The sequence below is a fragment of the Gopherus evgoodei genome, chromosome 10 (genome assembly GCF_007399415.2).
Source record: "Gopherus evgoodei ecotype Sinaloan lineage chromosome 10, rGopEvg1_v1.p, whole genome shotgun sequence".
Classification (NCBI taxonomy): domain Eukaryota; kingdom Metazoa; phylum Chordata; order Testudines; family Testudinidae; genus Gopherus; species Gopherus evgoodei.
The window spans coordinates 16,464,619-16,487,374 of NC_044331.1; the positions used below are offsets into that span (position 1 = coordinate 16,464,619).

At 41.5% G+C, this 22,756-nt stretch overlaps 1 protein-coding gene across 4 annotated transcripts in view; it reads left to right on the plus strand.

The window, feature by feature from the left end:
• Positions 1-21,392, plus strand: part of ZFAND6 (zinc finger AN1-type containing 6) — a 52,351-nt gene extending 30,959 nt beyond the window's left edge. For all 4 annotated transcript variants that reach the window (XM_030577831.1, XM_030577833.1, XM_030577830.1 and 1 more), the window contains 5 exons: positions 281-451; positions 2,672-2,783; positions 5,701-5,801; positions 19,661-19,774; positions 20,445-21,392. In XM_030577831.1, coding sequence (XP_030433691.1) covers positions 298-451; positions 2,672-2,783; positions 5,701-5,801; positions 19,661-19,774; positions 20,445-20,593 — 630 coding nt within the window. In that variant the 5' untranslated portion in view covers positions 281-297 and the 3' untranslated portion in view covers positions 20,594-21,392. The remainder of the gene's footprint in view (positions 1-280; positions 452-2,671; positions 2,784-5,700; positions 5,802-19,660; positions 19,775-20,444) is intronic.
• Positions 21,393-22,756: the final 1,364 nt, after the last annotated feature.

Below are 22,756 nucleotides of genomic sequence, written 5' to 3' on the forward strand. Positions count from 1 at the left end.
GTACAGTCTTTACCACCAAAGTCAATGGAAGATGCTCATTCTTCTGCAGTTTTATTTTTTAACCAGGGTCTTGAAATTTGGTGGTGGGTCTGTTTTTTTAAAGACACTGATTTCCATGAAACAATTGTAGAGAATTTAACCCAAAGATCCTTTTTTCTAAAGTAGACTTTTGTACCTGGAATAGATGATGCCAAAGCAGTAGGAACCTTAGTATTTTAAAATGCAACAGGTGACAGTCATCTGAGTTCACTAGATCATTGGCTGTGTATGTGAATTTCAGGTTTACAGAAGAGGAAAATGGCTCAAGAAACTAACCATAGCCAAGTGCCTATGCTTTGTTCCACTGGATGCGGATTTTATGGAAACCCTCGTACAAATGGAATGTGTTCAATTTGCTATAAAGAACACCTTCAAAGGCAGAATAGTAGTAATGGTAGAATTAGCCCTCCTGGTAAGTAATGCTGATAAGTATTAGATTAATATCTAACATGTTGATTCCCATTTGAGCAAAGCTTGTGTGCTACATTAGAGTGAGATTCTATTCCTGACCCTGCCTTATCCTTTTGGAAGTGGGGGTTTGATTTTTTTTTTTCAGCAGCCAATGATAACACAAAGAATGAGAGAGGGGGCAATCCACTGTACTGCTGCCAAAAAGTCCCTACTGTTTTACAGAATTTTTTTAATCCACTTTAAAATGAAATAAACATACTGTGGATAATCTTTTTATAAGTGTAATTGTAGTTTATATTTTTGTGCCTTGCATTTATTTCTGGTAAGATATAATAAGCACCAGGTGTCCAATATCATCATAAAAATGCTAGAAATTCTCTTCAGAGAAGATTTATCAGGAATTACTGACTCTACAGAGAACAACCTGTCTGGGGCAGATGAAAAATATTTAGAACAAAATCTAAATATTAAATTCTGGAAATCATTGGTGCAATATTAAGATTGACACTTCAAACACAACTCAGGAAGCATTGTTTTTAGAAAAGTTGCCACAGCAGTCTGTCTTCTCGCCTGGATTAGGACAACGCAAAGCTTGAGGCACACTTCACTTGGGCTTCCTGCACTTTGGCCCTACTCCAGGTCAGCAGCAGAGGTCCTCCATCCCCTGACCACTTGGAATGGGCAGCAGTTACAACCAGGGGCCTCTCCTTCCTCACCTTCAGCTGCCTAGAGCAGCTAGGAGACTCCTTCCCCTCTGAACCATTGGTAGTGTCCCTCTCATTCCAAGTAGTGGTGAAAGCAGCAGCAGGGTCCCACTAGCCCCATGATATGGTGGTCTTTCATGTGTAGCTAAACCCTGGCGTGTTCTTGTGGTGAATGTGGGGCCAGACTTTTTTCGTGACTAATGGCAGCTTCTGCTGCTGAAAACTGCGTGCAGACTCTGGTAAACCTCACAGTATGGATTACATTTAGGTCACATTTTTAAGCTTTTTCACAACCACCAGGGCCAGAGATTCATTTAAATGAAAAGCTCTGGTTCTGATAGCCCATGACTCTAGGATCTGGGCCCCTAGGTGTGGACCTGTTCTAAGAGTATTTCAACGGAATCTTTGTATGTTACTGCGATTTTATGTTACTGTTTGTTCCCTCTTGTAGGTGTGTGTGGCTTTTTGTGGTTTTTTTTGTTTGTTTTACAAAACCCAGGAGATCCTATAGTACTTGGCCTTGGAGAAGGTGGTTCTTCAATTTCAAAATTATTTCTATTGGCCAGACTGTGAAAATACATCCGACCTTTTGTGGCAAGAATTGTACCTCTTTCATTGGAGGTGTCATGATTCACTACACCAAGTGATCCTGGAGGCAGTGTTTCTGGTAGTATGACTCAATGAGCTACTTGCCAGTTGGCTCAATAATAAGTTGGGTCAACACAGAGATTCCGTCCATAGTGTTCCCATGGCCTAAGTCTCTCTTTACAATTGAATAAACAAATGAAGAAATTTGCATTCTAGTACAGGCAGTCTAGTACAGGCAGTCTGTTACAGACTTCTCTGGATATAGACACAGTATAATATCTTCACAGAGGTACTTGTATAGTTCCTTGGCTTTAAGCTATGTCATTTTATGTATTTGTTGACTGGAGTAGACCATGTAGAAAGCATAACTTGCGCTACTGAATGTGTCATTTCATGTAGGCCCTAATATTCCATTCAGTTCAATGGCATGTTATTGGCTGAGGCATTGCCAAAAGTGCAGTGGTGGACCCATAGTGAAATGGGTTAAGTAAAATGATAGCTGGATGAAACGTGTCTGGGCATACAGGGGCAATTGGATACTGGTCCCAAATATTCTAAAATATCTTCTGTGGTATTAGTCTCTTACAGAAATGAGAAGTTGAAATACCAGTTATTCGTAGAAGCTTTTGAGTAATTTAAAACAGTCATGCTTTCCTTTGTTTAATGCTGCTTTTTTGAAATATGTGCAGTGTGGGCTTTCGGTGGACAAGGGTGGGAAGTGGGCAAATGTGACCAGACATAATTAATGTAAGTAATTACAGTACAATATAAATACATTAAAATGTAGGCTCTGATTCAGCAAGGAATTTCACCATATGTTAAAATAGCATGTTGAATTGCGACCGGATGCGGAAGAATCTTTGTTATGGATAAATTCTATAACTCCAGAAGGCAGTGTAACCCATTTTACATTAGTGTCTTTCTTCCAGCAACTTCTGTCAGTAGTATAACTGAGTCTTTACCAGTACAGCACACAGAAGGCAGTGTCCCGGAAACTCAGTCAACATTAGACTCTACATCTACCCAGTCTACGCAACCAAGGTAAATTATCTTGTCTATGCTTATTAGTCAATATTTTACATACAAACTGATATAAACATGATTGTTTCAACTACGTCCTGAGGTTGAATAATTAAATATTAAAAATTGGGAATGAGAAATGAGCAATTTGATCTTGCATGCTTAAAAATGAGATTTCTGTACCAATTACTATTATACAAGCAAGATCATCTTATAAATATATTTGAAAACAATTTTTTTTAAATTCAAAGTCTCAAATGCCAAAATCTCTGCAGTGACACCTTTCTGATCATAGAGAAATCCTGTCTGCACTAGAAGAGCCTATGAAGTCTCATCACTCCACATGTTGATTTGGCTGTGATTTTTCTTAGAAATAGTAACTATTAATTATAAATACTTTAACTGGACAAGAAAGCTCTTCTAATTGCGTGTCAGTAAAGAGAACTGCAGTGTTGCATATTGAACTGTTTGCTTCATTTCAGCTCATCAGCTCATCTAGAGCAGTGTTTCCCAAACTTGGAACGCCGCTTGTGTAGGGAAAGCCCCTGGCGGACTGTGCCGGTTTGTTTACCTGCCGCATCCGCAGGTTCGGCCAATCGCAGCTCCCACTGACTGTGGTTCGCTGCTCCAGTCCAATGGGAGCTGCTGGAAGTGGAAGCCAGTACGTCCCTTGGCCCGCGCCCAAGTTTGGGAAACACTGATATAGAGCATAGGTTTTCAGAATAGGATATAGGAGATTTGAGTTCTGTTCCTAGCTCTGCTACTCAACTGCTGTCTCCTTCACCTCTGTCTAAATTAGTAAAAGATATGTCTTTTGTAAATCATTCCAAGATCTACAAATGAAAAGCAGTATGTAAGAGCTGAGTATTTACTTATTTATTTTGGTCATTGCATTTCAGTGTTGAATGACATGAACCCAACAGCAGTTTAATTTTTTCAAGTGCATTGGGATCTTTTGGCATGGAAGATGCTAGACAAGCAGATTATATTAAAATTTAAAGTAAATTGACTTGCAATTTCTAACTTCATCAACCAAGCTTCTCCTTTTTAAAAATGCCATAACATAGACTACAGTTAGGTAAGATTAGACTTCTTTGTTTATAGTTGTCTGAACACAACTAGACCTAGTTTACAGCTTCTCAGTCAATATTTATGAAAGCTGTTAACTTGATACCCAAGTTTACAAGTATGAGTTATGAGCTGAATACCACCTGCAGTGCTAGCTGATCTTATGATCCTGTTGCCCTTCTATTTCCAGCTTGGGTGGAAGGTTTGTACTTCACAGTAATACTGCTTTTCTACCCAGTCAAACGGCACAAAGTTCATGCCAGGTCTGGAAAAGTGTCAAAGTATTATAGGCCCAGGGGCAGAGGAAAACCCTCTGAAATGATGCAAGGCACCTTTACCCTTCCTCCCCCAGATCCTGGCTAGTATCCAGAGCCAGCCTCTCTTTCCTTCCATCAGTTCTCTGATAATATCTGGCTTGGCAGATTTAGGTACTGGTCCAACAGGGCCCATGCCCAGGGTCCCCAACCAAATGAGGGGTCCTGGAAAAATGGGCACCCTGGTGCCCCAGGGTTGGAGTGCGGTGGCTTGTCCCCCTCTGCCTGCTCACCTGGTGCTCCTGCCAGGGAGTGGGTTTGTGGTGTGGGGACTTTCTCTGCTTCACCTGCTCACCTGGCGCTCCTGCTGGGGAGCAGGGGAAGCTCCCGCGCCCAACCCTGCTCCCAGGCGGGAGGAGCAAGCCCCTGTTCCCTGACCCCATTCTCTGGCAGGAGTGCCATGGGGGGGAGGCACTGCAGGTGAAAAGGGTGGGGAGGGGCCCCCCGCTTGCTCTGGCCCAGGGCCCCACAAAATTGTAATCCACCTCTGGGTTAGTGAATTCCTAAAAGGGAAGTGCACTGTCACCCTCAATCACTTATGCAAGTTTCAACTTCTGTTTTATTTAGAAAAGTATTAAATTTAAAATCTACCTCCTGCCCTGCACCCTAACAGCACCTGGGAGTTTTGATCTATTCCAAGTAGTGCATCGTCAGTGTAGCTGAAGGCTCAAGTCACAAAGTTGTACGGGCTTCCTTATGTAACAGGGGATGATAGAATGGGAGAGAAGAATGCAAGATGTTCTGTGGAAGTCCTAAGTATTTGAGTAGATTCCCCTATTTTCCTGGATTCAGGTTACAGCCTAATGACCACTTACAGTGACAAGCTGCAATTGTCTTACTCATGTTAAACACACCAGTATGTGAATCTGAGGTTTAGTAATCACTACTGTTACTTCATCTAGTTGTCATTACTCTTAACTAGGCAGTTAAGTATTAGATTATCTGTAAATTTTGATAAACATTGGTTTCACTCTACACACGCAATCTGACAAAATATTTCTATCAGTAGTTATCAAAATTTACAGATAGACAAAGTAAGACAAACCTGCCTGAGAATTTATTAAGGTTTGGTTTAAGTATATTTACTTTGTTTGTTTTGACTTGATGTTGACAATTTATGCTTTAAAGGTTATAACTCTTTAACTGTTTGAATCTCAATTCCTAGTGTCATTAAATAATAATTTGTCTAATCTCCCCCATAATTTCTTGCAACTATGAAAATTCAAATGGGTAAAAATAAACTTAAAAATAAACCTCAGTATTATCAGTTAAAATGAGAAAATAAAAATTCAATTTGCCAAACCTACTCCTAACTGAAGTGTGTGTTACGATGGAAACTGAAAATATTTGGCTTCTCATCAGTTTTGTTTTTTGTTTTGTTTCGTTTTGTTTTGTTTAAACACTAACTAGTGCTGTGATTTGCCATTGAATTCCTTAAGTTCTACATTAAAAGATTTGGCACACTGCGTTGTTGTCCTATTATAATATCTGATCAATCTTTGTGAAAATAAAGCCTGTACCTGGCTCTTACGAATTCTCAACTGTTTTCTTCCTAGTCCTGTGTCAAACCAGTCACTTTTAACAGAATCTGTAGCATCGTCCCAAGCAGAAATTACAGCTGTGGACAAAACAGTACCTGAAACAGAAGATTTGCAAGGTTAGTGTCTGAATTTGCATAATTAAAGCACGTATTAAACATTTATGCTGTTTTTACATCTTGAGTAGTTTTATAATAAATTCTAATAATCTGCATTCTGGGCAATGTAATGACAATGTTGCATAAAGCTGAAAGACGACAAAACATGGTATGCATGTGCTTTTAATGGGGAAATACTACCTGGGTGGAAACTTCAAATAAGGTTGACAAAAATGTTCACATTTCAGTTGATTTTGAATTCTAACTATATAAATTGCAGTTAAAATCAGTGTGCGCCTTAGTGCTAGGGTTTTAACTGGGGTTGGGGAAATACGCATTTAGCTAACATTATGAATGGATTATTTTTTACTTAAACATTATTAAAATCAGATTTTCACTATTGAGTGATGAAAACTTGGTGCTGTTAAAAATATAGATAACGAACAATGGTCTGTTTTTATCTGCCCAAATTAGATTGTGAACTTTTTGACATAGTTCGGATATTAGCTGTAAATACGCTAGCAGCAGCATACATTGTTGTAGCACTGATGCAGTGTGAGGAATTCTAGTGGTCTTCAATCCGTTTTGAAACTGGTAATACACTGTAATATGTAATATTATCTGGTAGGTAAAAGGCTGACTGATGGACATCTAATGTACTATTAATGTGCATCTTATCAAAGATTAAATTATGTACACCAAACCTGCTGTAATTTTGCAGCAAGGGTTAAAATTCAGGTGCTAGAAAGAAAATGGAAAATACATGAGAAAATAACTGTTTTTTTCTGGGTAGGTGACTTTACTAATACTGCCCTAAAATCTTTATGGTTGGCACAAAGTGCATTTTTTCCACACGGTTTTCTGTTACTTACAGCAAGCTTGCACATTTAACATGATCATAAGTAAAGATATATAATAGTGTTAAGTTTTATGAGATGGGTAGAGGGAGCGGGGAGAGAATGGAATTACCAATTCTGTGTCCCTAATTTTTCTCAGAACCTTGCAATACCTAGGCATTATCATCATTATGTGGTCCTCAACTTTCTTTTCACTGCTTCCTGGTCAGCTTCCTGGTCACTTCAGATATGGTGCAGATATCCATCTTCAGGGTTTTTACTGCTTGAGGAGGAGGATGGCTTTAGCTGTTTCAGGCAGTGTTCAAATGTTCTGGACTAATTTGATATTTGCCACCACCGTGGAATGGCCCTTTCACACTATGCTGTTGGTTATCTTCACCGCAGTGGCAGAGAAACTCTTGACTGTTTCAGCTACAAGGACAGTGGAGCAGACTGTTGCAGGGCCACCTTCAGGGTCTTTATGTGATATGAATGTATCAACCCCAAGGCATCGTGGAGAGGCCTTAACGGTGGGATTTTTCAAACGAGCTTAGTGTTGTCTAGTCTTGCTCCGTTGATTTAAATTGCACCTGAGTGAGAGCAAGATTAGGGCAGTGCTGAGCACCTTTGGAAAAAAATCTCACCCTAAATTTAGAAGTATGAGGCTGGCTTTTCCACAGATACAAGACCTGCTATACCTCTAACTCAGAGTTTCCCAAACTTGGGATGCCACTTGTGTAGGGAAAGCCCCTGACAGGCCGGACCAGTTTGTTTACCTGCTGCGTCCGCAGGTCTGGCTGATCGCGGCTCCTAGTGGCCACGGTTCGCTGCTCCAGGCCAATGGGAGCTGCTGGAAGCGGCGCGGGCTGAGGGATGTATGGGCTGCCGCTTCCAGAAGCTCCCATTGCCCTGGAGCGGTGAACCGTAGGCACTGGGAGCCACGATCGGCCAGACCTGCGGACGTGGCAGGTAAACAAACTGGTTCGGCCTGTCAGGGGCTTTCCCTACACAAGCGGCGTCCCAAGTTTGGGAAGCACTGCTCTAACTTAATTATTTACTAAACATTACTGAAGCTATATTCTTATATCACACCCACCCCGATGTCTGAACCCCACTCTTCAGATATACTCTAAAGTTTAAACTTTATCATTTTGAATACTGTTCTCCCTCTTTGAGATAGGATGTGTCACTCGGTCTTTCTGACTGACTGCTACCTGTGCTAAATAGAAGAACATGGAAAATGTTCTTTTATGTGGTTTCATGCTTTTTTAGTTTATGTAGTCACAGTTTAAAATAGAGATATTTCTAAGGTAAATTCTCACATCAAAATTCATCAGTACATAAATGAACATGTGTAAATGCATATCTCTATATTTCCATTTTGCAGACAAACTGCCATGGCTTATAGTTGGTAAAATATCTTACTCTTATTCATATGGAATTATCCCCCAAGTGAAGACTCCTCAGTTTCACCTATGAAGATAAAATTTTAATATGAGATCTAATGCTGTGGACTGTATATTAGGAAAAAGTATATTTCCATGGTCTGGTCTCCCTGCCACACAGCTGGGTTTTCCCTTCTCCTTACTGGTTCTCAGGCTGGCAAATAACTTTCCAAGATTCTCCAGTCCTATGGCTCTTCTCCTTGCATCCAGGGCATGCTCTGCTCTCTACTCACTTTGCTTCGTTTCAGCTTGTAGCACAGTTAAGTCATTCCATCTCTGCAGCATCTACCATCTTGTTTTTACCTTCCACAGGTGAATGAAAAAGTAAGGGGTTCTTCCTCACCCATTCTCTTCAGTGAGCTGTCCCTGCTCCATGAGGGTTTGCTGTAAGAGACCCCAACCACGGGGTAACTTGCCAAAACTAGCAGAACCTCCACTCCTAGCTTATAACTGACTGATTCTGAGATGAGTACAGAGACCACTTACCTTTTGGTAAGGGAGCTCAGGTGGTTCCAGATTGGCTTTCCACTGTTTTCTTTGCAGTAGTCCTGGAGTGAATTGAGCGATCTCATCTGACAGTGTAGGGTTGGATTTACCCATTTATTTCTCCTGAGAAGATTTGAGACCTACAATTGATTTCTTCCCTGGCGATGAATCTGTAATTGTCTTTCATCCTTTGGCCCTATTAAAAATGAAGGAACAAGTCCTCAAATCTCTCTCATGACACTCTCCTACTAGCTCGTCTGAAGAGAGAGAAATGTGTCCAGACTAGGAAGGAACCTACCTGCTGAGCTTTCCTCCAGAGCCTCATCAATAGAACTGGGACTAATTGTCAAATGTCTTTGACTATGAATTGAAGATTCTGAGGAAAAATTGGTGAGGGGAATGGGATAGGAAAAGCTGGAGGCCATGCTAGTTAATTCATATATGCAAAAGAACATGGGTGGCTTGTGCCAATCCACATGCCAAATCTGCCCTCACAAAGCAATTTGAGCTCTAAAAACTTTACAACAGACTCTTCAAGTGGGTTGTCATGGTATAATTCCTCACTCTGAACCTTAGCATCCAAAAGATGGGTACCAGCATGAATTCCTCTGAGCTCAATTACCAGCTTAGTACTTGTAGCACTGCCACCAACCAGGAATTCCAGTGCCTGGTACACTCTGGTCCCCCCAAAACCTTGCCTGGGGACCCCCGAGACCCAGACCCTCTGGATCTTAATACAAGGAAAGTAAACCCTTTCCCTCACCGTTGCCTCTCCCAGGCTTCCCCTTCCTGGGTTACCCTGGAAGATCACTGTGATTCAAACTCCTTGAATCTAAAACAGAGAGGAAAATTCACCTTCCCCGCCTCCTTCTCTCTCCCCCTCCCAGACTCTCCCTGAGAGAGAAAGTAATCCTAACACAGAGAGAAAATAACCTCTCTTTCCCCCTTCCGACCTTTCTCCCCACCAGTTCCCTGTTGAATCCAGACCCAGTCCCCTGGGGTCTCACCAGAATAAAAAAACAATCAGTTCTTAAACAAGAAAAGCTTTTAATTAAAGAGGGAAAAACAGTAAAAATTATCTTTGTAAATTTAAGATGGAATATGTTACAGGGTAGACACTGGAAATACCCTCCCAGCCTAAGTATACAAGTACAAATTAAAATCCTTTCAGCAAAATACAAATTTGAACTCCTTCCAGCCAAATACACATTTGCAAATAAAGAAAACAAACATAAGCCTAACTCGCCTTATCTACCTAGTACTCACTATTCTGGACATATAAGAGACTGTATCAGAGAGATTGGAGAGAAACCTGGTTGCACGTCTGGTCACTCTAAGCCCCCAGAGTGAACAACAACCAAACACTAACAGTACACACAAACTTTGCTCCCTCAAGATTTGAAAGTATCCTGTCCCCTGATTGGTCCTCTGGTCAGGTGACAGCCAGGCTCACTGAACTTGTTAACCCTTTACAGTCAAAAGAGACATGAAGTACTCCTGTTCTATTAACCCTTAACTATCTGTTTATGACATGAGTGTCCCCTGAATGGACTGGGCAGCTGGGCAGATGCACTGTTTTCTAAGACAGGCTAGCTATTAAACTCTAGTATCCTTCTCAGTATTGCAGATGGGAAAACACAAGGGTAGTCCAGAAAGACTCCTGACCTTGAGACTGCTTATTTTACTTCTGCAGCAGATTCATATCTCCCATTCTGACACTGTCTGGTCTTGTGAGCTACGGTTCCCGCTTCCCTACATTTCCCCAGCAGTAAAATATTAATGATATGGATCAGGTTGCTCTCCCTTTTCAGAGGGCTCTTTGCTGCGAATATCCCAGATTTCACTTTGGCCTCATGTCATCTCAGGATTTTCAGGGTTTGTGGTAGCCTTCAAATAACAAGGATTCTGTATCATTCCATTGACCCAGTGCCCTAAAGGAAGTGCTTGGAGGCCAGTTTGGTGTTCTGTTCGTTCTGGAATATGGAGCTGGTAATCAGCTGACAAGAGGTTTCTCCTCCTGTCTCCAAGGCTTGCCCATCTGGATGCACTGCCAGATGACCCTGCCTTCTCCCCCAAAAGAGTGAAAAGTATATTGTTGGTTGGTTTTTTCACCAGAGGGCAGGCTCACATAAATTAGAACACTGATAAAGTAACTCCTCACTTAATGTTACAGTTATGTTCTTGAAAAATGCCAGTTTAAGTGAAACAATGTTAAGCGAATTCAATTTCCCCATAAGAATTAATGTAAATAGGGGAGTTAGGTTCCAGGGACATTTTTTTTGCCAGACAAAAGACATTATCTACATATACAGTATAATTTTGAAACAATTTTAAACAAACAATTTAATACTGTACTCAGCAATGACGACTGAAGCTTGGTTGAAGTCTGGAGTCAGAGGGTGAAAGAAGGAGGATCGTCCTGCTGCTCCTCTTGCTGTTCTTTCCAAAGTGCTGCGGGGGGTGCTCAACCCCCAGTTCTGCCCTAGGCTTGCCCCCACTCCACCCCGTTTCCCCAAGGCCCCACCCCTGCCACGCCGCTTCCTGCCCCTGCTCCACCTCCTTCCCCGCCCCCGAGTGTGCCATGTCCTCACTCCTCCCACCTCCCCTCAGCCTCCTGAATGCCATGAAACAGCTGATTGCTGTGGGTGGGAGGCATGGGGAGGGAGGGGGAGGTTGCGTGCTGCGGCCTCGCTCCTCCCCCCGAGCCTCCTGAGTGCTGCAAAATAGCTGATTGCTGCAGGCGAGCAGCATGGGGAGGGGAGGTGGGGTTGCTAGCAGCCAGGAGGCGCCTGGGTAGTGGGGTGGACGGGAGCTGATTGGGGGGGGTGCTGCCAGCCCACCCTGGTTCCAAGCCCCCATGGTCAAACAACATTATAAGCAAACATTGCACAACTTTTAAATGAATATGTTCTCTAGTAGATCAGTGACGTTACAATGGGATGACGTTAAGTGAGGAGTTACTATAATGGGAATTTTCCTTTCCCTGGTGCTTGAGGAACTCTGGACGTTGTGGTCTCATGCCTCATTTTACTGCCTGTTTCACTGTAAGGATCACCAGCATCTAGTAACTACAGATCTAAACCATGATAACCCAGACATGGAATTCCCTGTCACAAGCAAATTCATAACTGCTCTCCAGTGGTGGCAGTCAGCCCTCTCTCTCTTTTGAAGGGAGTTTCTATGCAGACCACTAACACTGTACTTTGCAAACACAAAGTTCAGTCTGTTCACTTCCAGGTTTCGCAGGTAGCACTTAATTTTTTCGTTTAGACGCTTAGCAAACAAAATTTTTGCTTGGAGCTAGCTTGACTCTACACAAACACGTTTTCAAGCTACAATTTTGTGTGAGATAAGATAATGTTAAAAAAATGGAATGAAATTCGCATTCATGCTAGTAGTGTGAGGATCTATTAGTATCTCTTGGGGAATCCAAGATACTATAGATCGAACAGTTTTTTAAATTTAATATTATCACAGTGCAATTTACCCATTTTACTTACCCTAGCTTTCTAAAATTCCTGCTTCTAAGAAGCAATTCTTGCTTTGTGCATGAGAAAGTTGTACCTAGTCACTTTAAATTAAGAAAGTTTCATGTTTTGGTAGCTGCTTCAGTAGCTCCCATAAAGGTAATAAGGTAATAATTGGAGATATACCAATCTCCTAGAACTGGAAGGGACCTCGAAAGGTCATCAAGTGCAGCCCCCTGCCTTCACTAGCAGGACCAATTTTTGCCCCAGATCCCTAAGTGGCCCCTTCCAGGACTGAACTCACAACCCTGGGTTTAACAGGGCAATGCTCAAACCACTGAGCTATCCCTCCCCCCAATAGCTTGTAATTTCTGGTTAAAGCAGAGTGGGGCATTAAGTGCCAAATTGAAGCATTAATTCTTTATTGCCTATAACACTGCATCAGCTGAGAATTCAAAATGAAAATATTCTGCACAGTATAATCAACATAAACCAAACATACCTCATTCAAATAAATCATTTGATGTTTACGAGTATGTTCCATACTGGTCAGTTAATAAAGGATAAAGTATGCACTAATGCTTTTTGTGGGAATCTAAATTGGTTACTATTAGATTTGTGTAACAGAACACACAAGGCTGCAATAATGGGTAGGTCTGCACTTAAGGCAGTGTGCGGACATTGCATACCCAGCTAGCACAGGTATAAACAGCAGTGTAGACACTGAGGCACTGCTTAGGCCAGTGGTCTCCAAACTTTTTTGATCGCACATCCCATCAGTAAAAAATTTTTGAGCATACACCCCCTGCTCCCGCTTGGACTCCTGGCCGAACTGCCGGGGGGGAGGGAAAGGGAAGGGTGGAAAGCTGCTCGGACTCCTGGCTGAACAGCCGGGGGTGGGGGAGTGGCGCTGCTCCAGCGATGCTCCTCCTGCCGCGCACCCCGAAGGATTCTCTTGCGCACCACCTGGGTGCACGCACCCCACTTTGGAGACCACTGGCTAGGCAAGTAAAGAGATGCCAGAATCCTAGAATATATACCCTGGATGTCTCTCTACATGTCCAAGCTGTGTCTCCTATATCTACACTTTGTTTTTCGCAGTGTACTATCCAACTGCCAGAGCCTTTCACTGCCACATGTAGCTACACACAGCATTGTGGCTGCAGTCTGCCTTTCCCTGTAGCATGTGGCTACACATATGCTAGATGCAGCTGCAAGTGTAAATGAGAGCTTGGACAAATCACACTTACTTAGACTCTCCTAGAAGTTAAAAAAACAAACTAGCAAACAGACATATGAAGTATTATTTGCATTTGTGCAGATATCATGTAACATGTTCAGGCAACCTAGGTAAAATTGCCAGGTTACAAATTCCCTCAGATGGCTCTGACTTGATCTAGTCTGTGTGGATTTGCCTTTATACACCCAAGTTTGTGTTATGCCTTGCAAAACAGATCAAGGAAGAGGTAGGAAACTTCAGCAAACCTGGCTTTCAAATAGTCAGTATGTTCTACAGTTTGTTTACTCAAACTGTTTGCAGGTATTAAATACTGTAGCAAAGCTAAAGACATTGGATAACTCTAAAAGCTATTAATTGTGAACATTCTCATATCTTGTGAGCATTATCCCTAATATGACAAGATAAAATGCATTAAGATAAAATCTAACTTTTTTTTCCCCTCATGAGGTTTTTGCCCTAGAAATGTTCAGGTAAACCACTTTGCAAGTTGTAGTGCTACAGACCTGCATTATCTTCATGTATGCTCCCTGCTAAATGCAGGGTAACACAGTAGTACTTTTGTTCATGTGCAGCTAAACTCTCCAATATTCTTTGACTTCTTCTGACTATAATGTAAAGGTCACTTAAGGGGATACGCAGCATAGTAGGGCTAAAGGCTGGTCTGCCTTTTTTCTTGCTTAATGGCAATATCTGCGTAACCTTTAGAATGGGAGTGAGTTTCAACAAGTGGTAGGGTTGAGAGCTTTTTAATGAAACGTGCACTCAGTGTGATGGTAGATACATTGGCCCAGAACAGCAAAAGATTGAGACCAAAAAACTAGGCTCTCAGGCCTCCTCTGTAGATGGCCAGGAAGTAGAAATAGCTTGATTTAAGTCACTGGGCATTGTGTGCCGTCATGAAACTTGACTGAGCTCAGTGAAAATGAACTTCGCTAAATGTATGAAAGGACTATCTGTCTTGTCTGACTACTGGATGGTGCTCACTGGTGACTCGTCTTTGTCTGTCCAGTCCATAAGTCAATAATCTTTTGAGCTGGACTATTATTTAAAATAAAAATGGACTAACTACAGGGAACACATTGCATGCAGTATTGAATATCTTAGGTAAATGCAGTGGTGCTCACTATATCTGCTGGTGTGACTGAAAGCGTATGGAAGTCAATGGGAACATTTCCATAGCCTTCAAAAGGCTTTGGGTCAGAGCTGTGACAGAACTGCTCAGATTTAGTTTGCATATATTGCCTGTAGTGCTTAAAAGAGCACATTTATTGCAAAAGGCAACGTGGAGCAATATTAAGCAAGCGCCCTAGTGGCTCCACAGTTGTGAATATTTTCTGTTTTTTCCATTTGGAGTTGTGCTAAAATCCCTTAAACAGAAAACCTGACACTATTCATTCTAAAAATAGCTCATTTCAATAAGGAGCACAAACTTGAAATTTCTAGGCCGCTATCAGACTCCTAGGAGACTTGCTTCACCCAATTAAGATGACAACTATCCTTTCAGGCTTTCTTGAACTCCTGTAGTTTTAACAATGATAACAGTTACGGACTTCAAATTTTACACATTTTATGTTGCAGACACAGCATTACATCACCTGGGAAGACTTAAAGTATCCACAGATAATACTACTCCATCCTGTGCTTTTTGTTTTCCTTTCTGCAGTAGAAACTGATGGAACAATCTTTGCAGTCTACTTCCATTTTACTTTCAGTTTGGCTCCATGTCTTCTGCACCCTTCCCCAGACAGTCTCTCCAGCAAAGCTCAGATTCCCAGCAGAGCTGCCCTGCGTATCTCCATAACTATACCCTCCAGCGAGCTTCTCCCTGTAGCTTCCTAAACATACATCATAGTGCATTGTGCCCTCCACCCCAAGTCTCCTTTGGACCTGCTACGGTTAGCCAGCGAGGCTCTCAATCTGTTGAGCTAGCCAGTGGGTTCATTGGATTAGGGCTTCTCCTTAGCAAATTGTAGGAGAATCAGATGGTGAAGTTGCTTTCGTACTAGTGTGCAACCTCTGTGTCTTAAGCGTAGCCTCACATAGATCTGCACATTGTGGGGACCCTTTACCTTGCAGATTTAGGATGCACAACTGGTCCTATCGAAATTAGAAGTAGAAAAGACCTTTTGGGTCATTGGAAGTGTTCTCTTCAATATATTGTACTTCTAGCCTCATGTGTTTTTTGAATGTTATCTATCAAAACTGTTTGTTTCTGGAAGGGAGCGTTGAGGCTCTTGATTTCTCTGTGTATTAATCAGATAAAGACATTATCTGGTTACTGCATGACCCTTCTGGGCTTTGCAGTCTAAATACTTAGTACTGCACCAGCCATTTTCACTCCTTGCTCAGGTTGGTCCCCGGCCTTGTTGCATTAATATGGGATTCTCTTGTTGGACAGGCCCAATTAGGCATACAAAAACTCTCCTTTGCAACTAGCTCTAATACAGGCAGCAAGCACTGCTATGCCTCCAAAGCTCTTGTTTATGTAATTAAGATTAATAGTCATTACTCCTATGCAAGTCAAAGGTCCTTTACTTTATAGTGGGGTTGTTTTACACAAACTCAGCGCCACAGTTCAGCATATTCTTGCAAGAGTTGGGTTCAGGAGGGTAGCCTAGAAGTGTTACTGTGCTACTGCAACTATAGTGCAAGGAGGAGTTACAGGCCAGTGGGGCTAAAGTTCAAACCGCAAGAGGTTTAAAGGTGTCTGAAACACACATTATAAGGGGGCTGCTGACTTCCATGTATCATCTACCTACATGAAGCTTAGAAACCCAAGAATAGGGAGGCTGTAACAGGGAAGACGTGCTAGCAGACAGTTGCTATGCTGCTTTTCCATTAGTAATTTTTTTTTAAATAAGGGTTGTCTTTGCTTCCATTGTTTTCCCAAGCTTTTTGCTACTTAGGAATTCACCCTCCCTCTAAGAAGACTGGATTACACTAGGGAGGGAAGTATAAGTGGCTTTAACACTATCTTTCCAATACCCCCCCCCCCGATACTAGGAGCCACTAGGGCAGGGGTGAGCAAACTTTTTGGCCTGAGGGCCACATCAGGTTTTGGAAATCGTATGGAGGGCCGATTATGGGAGGGGGTTGTGGCTCGGCCCCCACCTCCTATCTGCTGCTCCCACCCGGGACTCCTGCCCCATCCAACCCCCCCCTCCCCATTCTCTGATGGCTCCCTTGGCCCCCCTGCCCCATCCACACACCCCTGCTCCCTGTCCCCGATCACCTTCAGAACCCCTGCCCCTGACTGTTCCCAGCCAGCCCATCCAACCCCCCACTGCTTCCTGACTGCCTGCCTTGGACCCCTGCCCCCATTCAATCCCCCTGTTTCTCCCTTCCCCCTGACTGCCCCAACCCCTATCCACATCCTTGCCCCTGACCACTACCCCAAACTCCTCTGCCCTCTATCCACCCCCATCACTCCCTGCCCCCTTACCATGTTGCCTGGAGCACCTGTGGCTGGCAGCGCTAGAGCCAGGCCACCCAGCTGGAGCCAGGCCACGCCAGAGCTGGGCCACGCCGCAACCACACAGCACAGAGCACCAGGTCAGGCCAGGCTCTGCAGCTGCGCTGCCCCAGGAATTCAGAGCCTCACCACCCAGAGCATTGCTCCTGGGTGGGGTGAGCTGAAGCTGCGGGGGAGGGGAAACAGTAGGAGAGGGGCTGGGGGGCTAGCCTCCCAGGCCAGGAGCTCAGAGGCCAGGCAGGAGCGTCCCGCGGGCCGTAGTTTGCCCTCCTCTGTCCTAAGGCCTCAGTCGCCTTAATGCTGCTGTAACACAAGTAGAAAGAAGCTAGATCAGCTTTAGTGCTTAAGAAGTACAAAGTGGAATGAGGAGGGGCAGAGGATGAGGCTCAATATCTTGCATGAAAGAAAACTTTGGCAATGCCACTTTAAATAACTGGTAACTGGCAAACAACATTGCCTCTTGCTTATTTCTCACCTTCCCCTGCTTCACGCGCATCTGATCTTTCCTGTATTACTATTGCTGCAGCCAAAGGATATTTTAAGATGTCCCTTTAGCCCATCCACTGTTAAACAAGCAATATAAAATGTAGTGTTTGCCGCGATCGACTACCTGTCATAACTCCTGAAATGCAAGTAATTAAAACTAAACAGAAAGTGCAAATGAGTAACTTAAAATGAGCACAGATTATTGAGACATTTAAATGAAATGGATCTAAAATGTGCCAACCCAACCAGCATCTGTGGACCTCACCTAGAGAATTTCAGTAGACCATATGGGAGAGGACTTGCTGATGGATATTTTAGATTGACTTCATACTACAGGGGGCTCAGAAACAAAGTACACTTACTTTATGATGCAAACAGAGAAAATAATGTAGATGATCCTGACTTCCTAGATGAAGGTTCCAGAGAGAGTGGAGAGATGTATGATACAGATTTTAAACTATGTACTATAGGTTAGTGAAAGTTTTACTTATATGTCACCAAATGTATAGTATTTATTAAGTCATATAAAATTTTTGGTACAAATGTGTCATGATGGTAATATTGCTTTACAATGGAATGGATGTCTTCATGGATGTTTCATTTATATATTTATCCTCACTAAGTTAACCTTTCAACCAAATTGATGTATTTATTTGCATTAGATCTTTGCTGTAACAAACCTTTATTTTGCTATTTAGTATTTTGTGGCTCACTAATTTTCCTTAAACAGTAACTTTTAAGATATTAACTCACTAAAATGAGGTTTTTCCTCTCTTGCACACACCTTGCCACCATTGTACATGCTGTTGCACGTCATGCTTTGTCCCAAGTCTCTTTGAGTAAATGAGTGGAGTTGGTTACCTTAGAATTTCATCCTGCTAGTCCTAAAAGACTTAGATTCTCCTGTTCTGCATCCAAACTTACTTTCCTTTCTCTGTAACCTTTTATTTTTAGTTTTCAAAGTGTCAGATTGCCAGTCTACAAAGTGGACTTCTAGTTAACAAATGCTTGAAGACAGTTATAGTTGGACCATTGATAATTTCAAAGTTGTATGTACATACTAAGCACACCCCAAACATTCAGATAATATTGACAGTAAAAAAAAGCATGAACTGTCAAGTAAAGATGAGTCTTTAGGAGGAGTAGTGAAGTTGGTAGAGAGCTGTTAAGTGTTACTTCACCGTATCTCTGACAGATTCTGCTTGGTAAGCATGGAGCTGTGTGTATATTGTCAGAAAAAGTAGCCAAGGTTCAGACAAACTTTTAGGACTACTGCTGTATCCCTTCCTTGGAATGTATATGATTAACCTGGTTTCCGCTGGCATTCACCCAGTTGCAGCCTCCTTTCATTCTTTCTCTGTCCCTTTCCTTGCACATCCTATATCTTCTGCTCACTTTCCTACACCCTAGGCAGTGCAAGCTTGTCCTGTTGTGACTTAGCAGATAGCTGGTAGTAGTGTTTGGCTTACAGACCATTTAAAACAAGGTTAATTTCCCTTGCTGTCAGTTTGTTTAAGTTTTGGATACACCAAGGTGTAGAGAAGAGGGCAGCAACTGAACAAAATACCAGTCATGTTTTTCTTGGGTCAGGCAACTTGTTCAGTTGTATGTTCTCTACTCGGATTCTCCCATATGCAGCCCATGTCTCACTTTAAGATGTGAGAGAAGATTAGAATTGCCTGGAAACATTACAGCTCCACCTTCCCAAAAGGATGTAGTTTTCATTTCGGGTAATTCCTTCTCCCTCAGATTTCATAATTAAATTCGTTTCTCCATTGGCAGTGGATGTCTTCACTTTAGCCTCCAGTAGCTGGAAAGAGAAGCTGCATCTCAGTAGCATAAATATGACATCCTGAAAGTTGTTTGATCCAGTATTGTTATCCTCAGCAAGATAGCATTGTGAGGCAGCATTGCAGAAGAGAGGAGTGTTTTGCTAAACTCTGGTAAATTATCTGTGCTTCTCACTTGAATCAGCTTTGAATACTGCTAATTGTAACAATTTTATGGAACTGTTAAACCTTACACTTGCATCTCGCCAAACTTGATAACTTCAGGTCCATTTTCAAATCTTGGTTTTTGAGATTTAAAAGGAACAGTGTGTGTATACTTAAACCTTGGTCTTTCTTTATCTTACTAGTTCTTACGTTTGTATGTTATAAAATGTATATAAAACATTCAGTACTGTCAACTGACTTCTCTCTTGGATGAGTCAGATTGGATAATTTAAATTTTGAAAGAGGGAGCTCAAGTGCACTTGTTGTGTGATGCAGAAATATTGCTAAAGCAGAGTTCCACACATGATTAGATTGTAGATTATGGAAGGAAAAATTGATTACAACAAGGTTACAAGTCCCAGAGCCTGAAGTTACAAAATTCTCTTGTGGCTCAAACAAATCTCTTGCAATTTTCTTCCACTCTTTTTTCAGTGTTTTATCTCTTTTATATTAGCTTTAGTGTCAGAGAGTGCAGAGTCTACATCTGAAGAACAAGACAAGTCACTTGACAAACCAAAACAGAAAAAGAATCGCTGTTTCATGTGCCGGAAGAAGGTGGGACTTACTGGTAAGAAATATTTTATTTTCTTTCTTAATCCAAGACTAAGTTATGCAGTTAATATCAGAGGACCAAATTCTGCCTTCAGATTCATGTGTGGGTTAATCTGTTGACTTTGATGTATTTGAAGTAAAACTTGGCCCTAAGGGGTTTTCAACCAGTAGCTCTGATTAAAGAGGACTTTTCATATGTCTTTGTGTTTAACTATATCATTTATTAAGCAAAATGATCTTCATTACAAATGCTTCTGTTTGGGAGCTCCTATATAATGGCCTGGGGAGTTGAGGTAAATGTAACAGTCTGCTCATTAATCAGCCTTCATAATGAAGTGGTATGATTCAGTTTAAGTATTTGAAAATCACTCGAGTCGTTCCACTGTGTGATGACTGAAAAAAATGTCTGCAGAAAGTCTTGAGGGAGTATATTTTTGTAGTGCTGTATAGTGATGCATGTTTGAAGTGAGGGCTCTTTATTATAATCACTACAACAAAGATTTATTACTTTGGTGCTTTATATGACAGCAATTTTGGCAGCAGAAACTGGCTTTGACTGACTGCTGGTGACTGAGATTAGTTGGTACCAAATGTGAATGTAGTATTTAGGATATTAAAAAAGCTAAACCTGTAGAATTAAATTGTCTTTAGTGTCTGTCTTAATAGGTCAATATTTCTGTTTACAGGGTTTGAATGCCGGTGTGGAAACGTTTACTGTGGTGTGCACCGTTATTCAGATGTACACAGTTGCTCTTACAATTACAAAGCTGATGCTGCTGAGAAAATCAGGAAAGAAAATCCTGTAGTTGTTGGGGAAAAGATTCAGAAGATCTGAACTGCTACTTCTGCTGGAATATAAAATCCCTAGACCATCTGCAGATTAAATTGACTTGAGCTTTTTCCTTAGTCATCAGGAATGTAGAGCAGTGTATCTTGCCTAGACCTTTTAATCATGCATGTCATCAGAAGAATAGATTTTTTTTGTTTTTGTTTTGAAAATGACTCTGAACATTTATTTTCATTGCCGTTTTCTGTGGCTGAAGACTTAAGTAAAAACTTTATAAGTATTATCCTTTAAGATCATTTTAATTTTAGTTGAGTGCAGAGGGCTTTTATAACAAACATGGAGAAAACATGGGAGGGCTGTGCTTTTCCAGTACAAAACATGCATGCATTAACTTTGCAGTTTATTTTCTTGTTGTATATAGCTTTTCTCTGCAGCACGATTTCTTTTTTGGTAATGCCTCATGGCACAACTAGTTATCAGTAACTGAATGTATTTTAATCATTATGGCTGCTTCTGGTTTTCATTAACAAGAAAGGTTATACATGTTAGCATATTAGCTTGTTTGCACCCACTACCTATTTATGTATGAATCATTTGTAATGAGAGAGTGTGTACTGAGATTATAAGTTTGTGTGGTTTTTAAAAAAAAAAATTAGATTTTGTTTTCGTGTGTGTGGGGGGGGGCGGGGTAGGCTAGTATGCACTTCATTGCTGACTGAAGGTTTCACTGGGATTACATTCATCAGTCTGTATGTACACAAATATGAAGAATGATCTGAAGTAACTGTGCTGTATTTATGTTTATCCACGTCTTAACTTTGATTAAATAAAATTTTAAAAAACGGGGGTATTTTGTGTTCATCACTGGTATCTGTCTCACTGATTCCTTTCAGCCCTCTATTTCGATTTGGACCTCTTGTCTCTGGTTTCTCCAGGTACAATGCTTTCGGATACCCTTGTAGGTCTGAATAGCAATTAAGTCAACTTTTATCTGAATTTATTTTACCTACAGTGACAAGTAACACCTACCTATTGAAAGACTGGAGGGAATAAAGTCATTGTCATTCTTAACTTGTGCATTTGAAAACACTTTTTGTATATAGTCAATAATTTTTTTTTCTCCCTACTTGTCTTTTGTACAGCAACAAGACATAAAAATGAACTTTAAAATAGGCAAATGTGATCATAAAAGTGACAGGGAACTCTGGGGCAAATGAGGCACATGAAATTGTTTTTCGTCTAACCTCTCGAAATTGAAAAAAAAAGTGTTTTTTCACACCCAGGTGAGAAAGTTGCAGCACTGTAAATTGGCAATGTAGACAAGGCCCTCTTGCAGTTGTTCTGTGACTCATAGCTGCCTTTCTTGTCAAGTCCTGGATAGTCACTCTGCCAACAGATGTTCACAGACATCTAATCACCAATGTCCATTTAAAGGCTATGTGCTATAACTATAAGAAAGTGTGTGAGTTTTTTGTAACTGCACATGTAAGCTCACCCTGCATTGGATTCTTTACAAAACTTACAAATATGCAGAAATAGGACTCAAATTCCGCTCTGGATCTGATCTGCAGTTTACATTTCTCTTGGTGATTCTTTCTTCTGATTAAACAGCTTTCAAATATTGTGGAACAAGTGAGATTTTGTGTGCAGTTGCTCAGCCATTCAGGCTTTTGACTTGATTTTTAAAAGATTAATTTTCTTTAATCAATGCCTTTAAAATTCTGAACTCTGCAGGAAAAGTGGTTGCTGACAATTACCAGATAAGACCGATACATTGCACTGCAAAAAGGGTCTGACTACATCAGGTAACATGTGAGGTAATCTACAACTTCAGATGATGGAGAGAACCATTTTGTAGCTGCAGGAACATATCATGGAGGTTTTAACTTTGAAAATCAGATGTGGACTTTGAACCATGCACTCCTAAGGACTCCTTTGCTGTGGAACTTAGGGGGAGGGCATGAATCAAGGTCTTGCAAATCAAGATATTTCAGTGGTCCCCCAGTCTTTTTGGGTTAAAGATCCTCATTTATGATGTTGTGAACAGTGTTTCCAAGTGTCATGCAATGGCATAGCATGGTAGTCACATCGCCCTTGAGTCTTGTATTTTATGTGTTTTCCAGAGGTTTTGCTTACCATTTTTACCTTCCCCTACTACCCTTTCACCCAGTTCCCTTCCTCTTTTCTGGATCTTCCTTCTCAAGTTTTCAA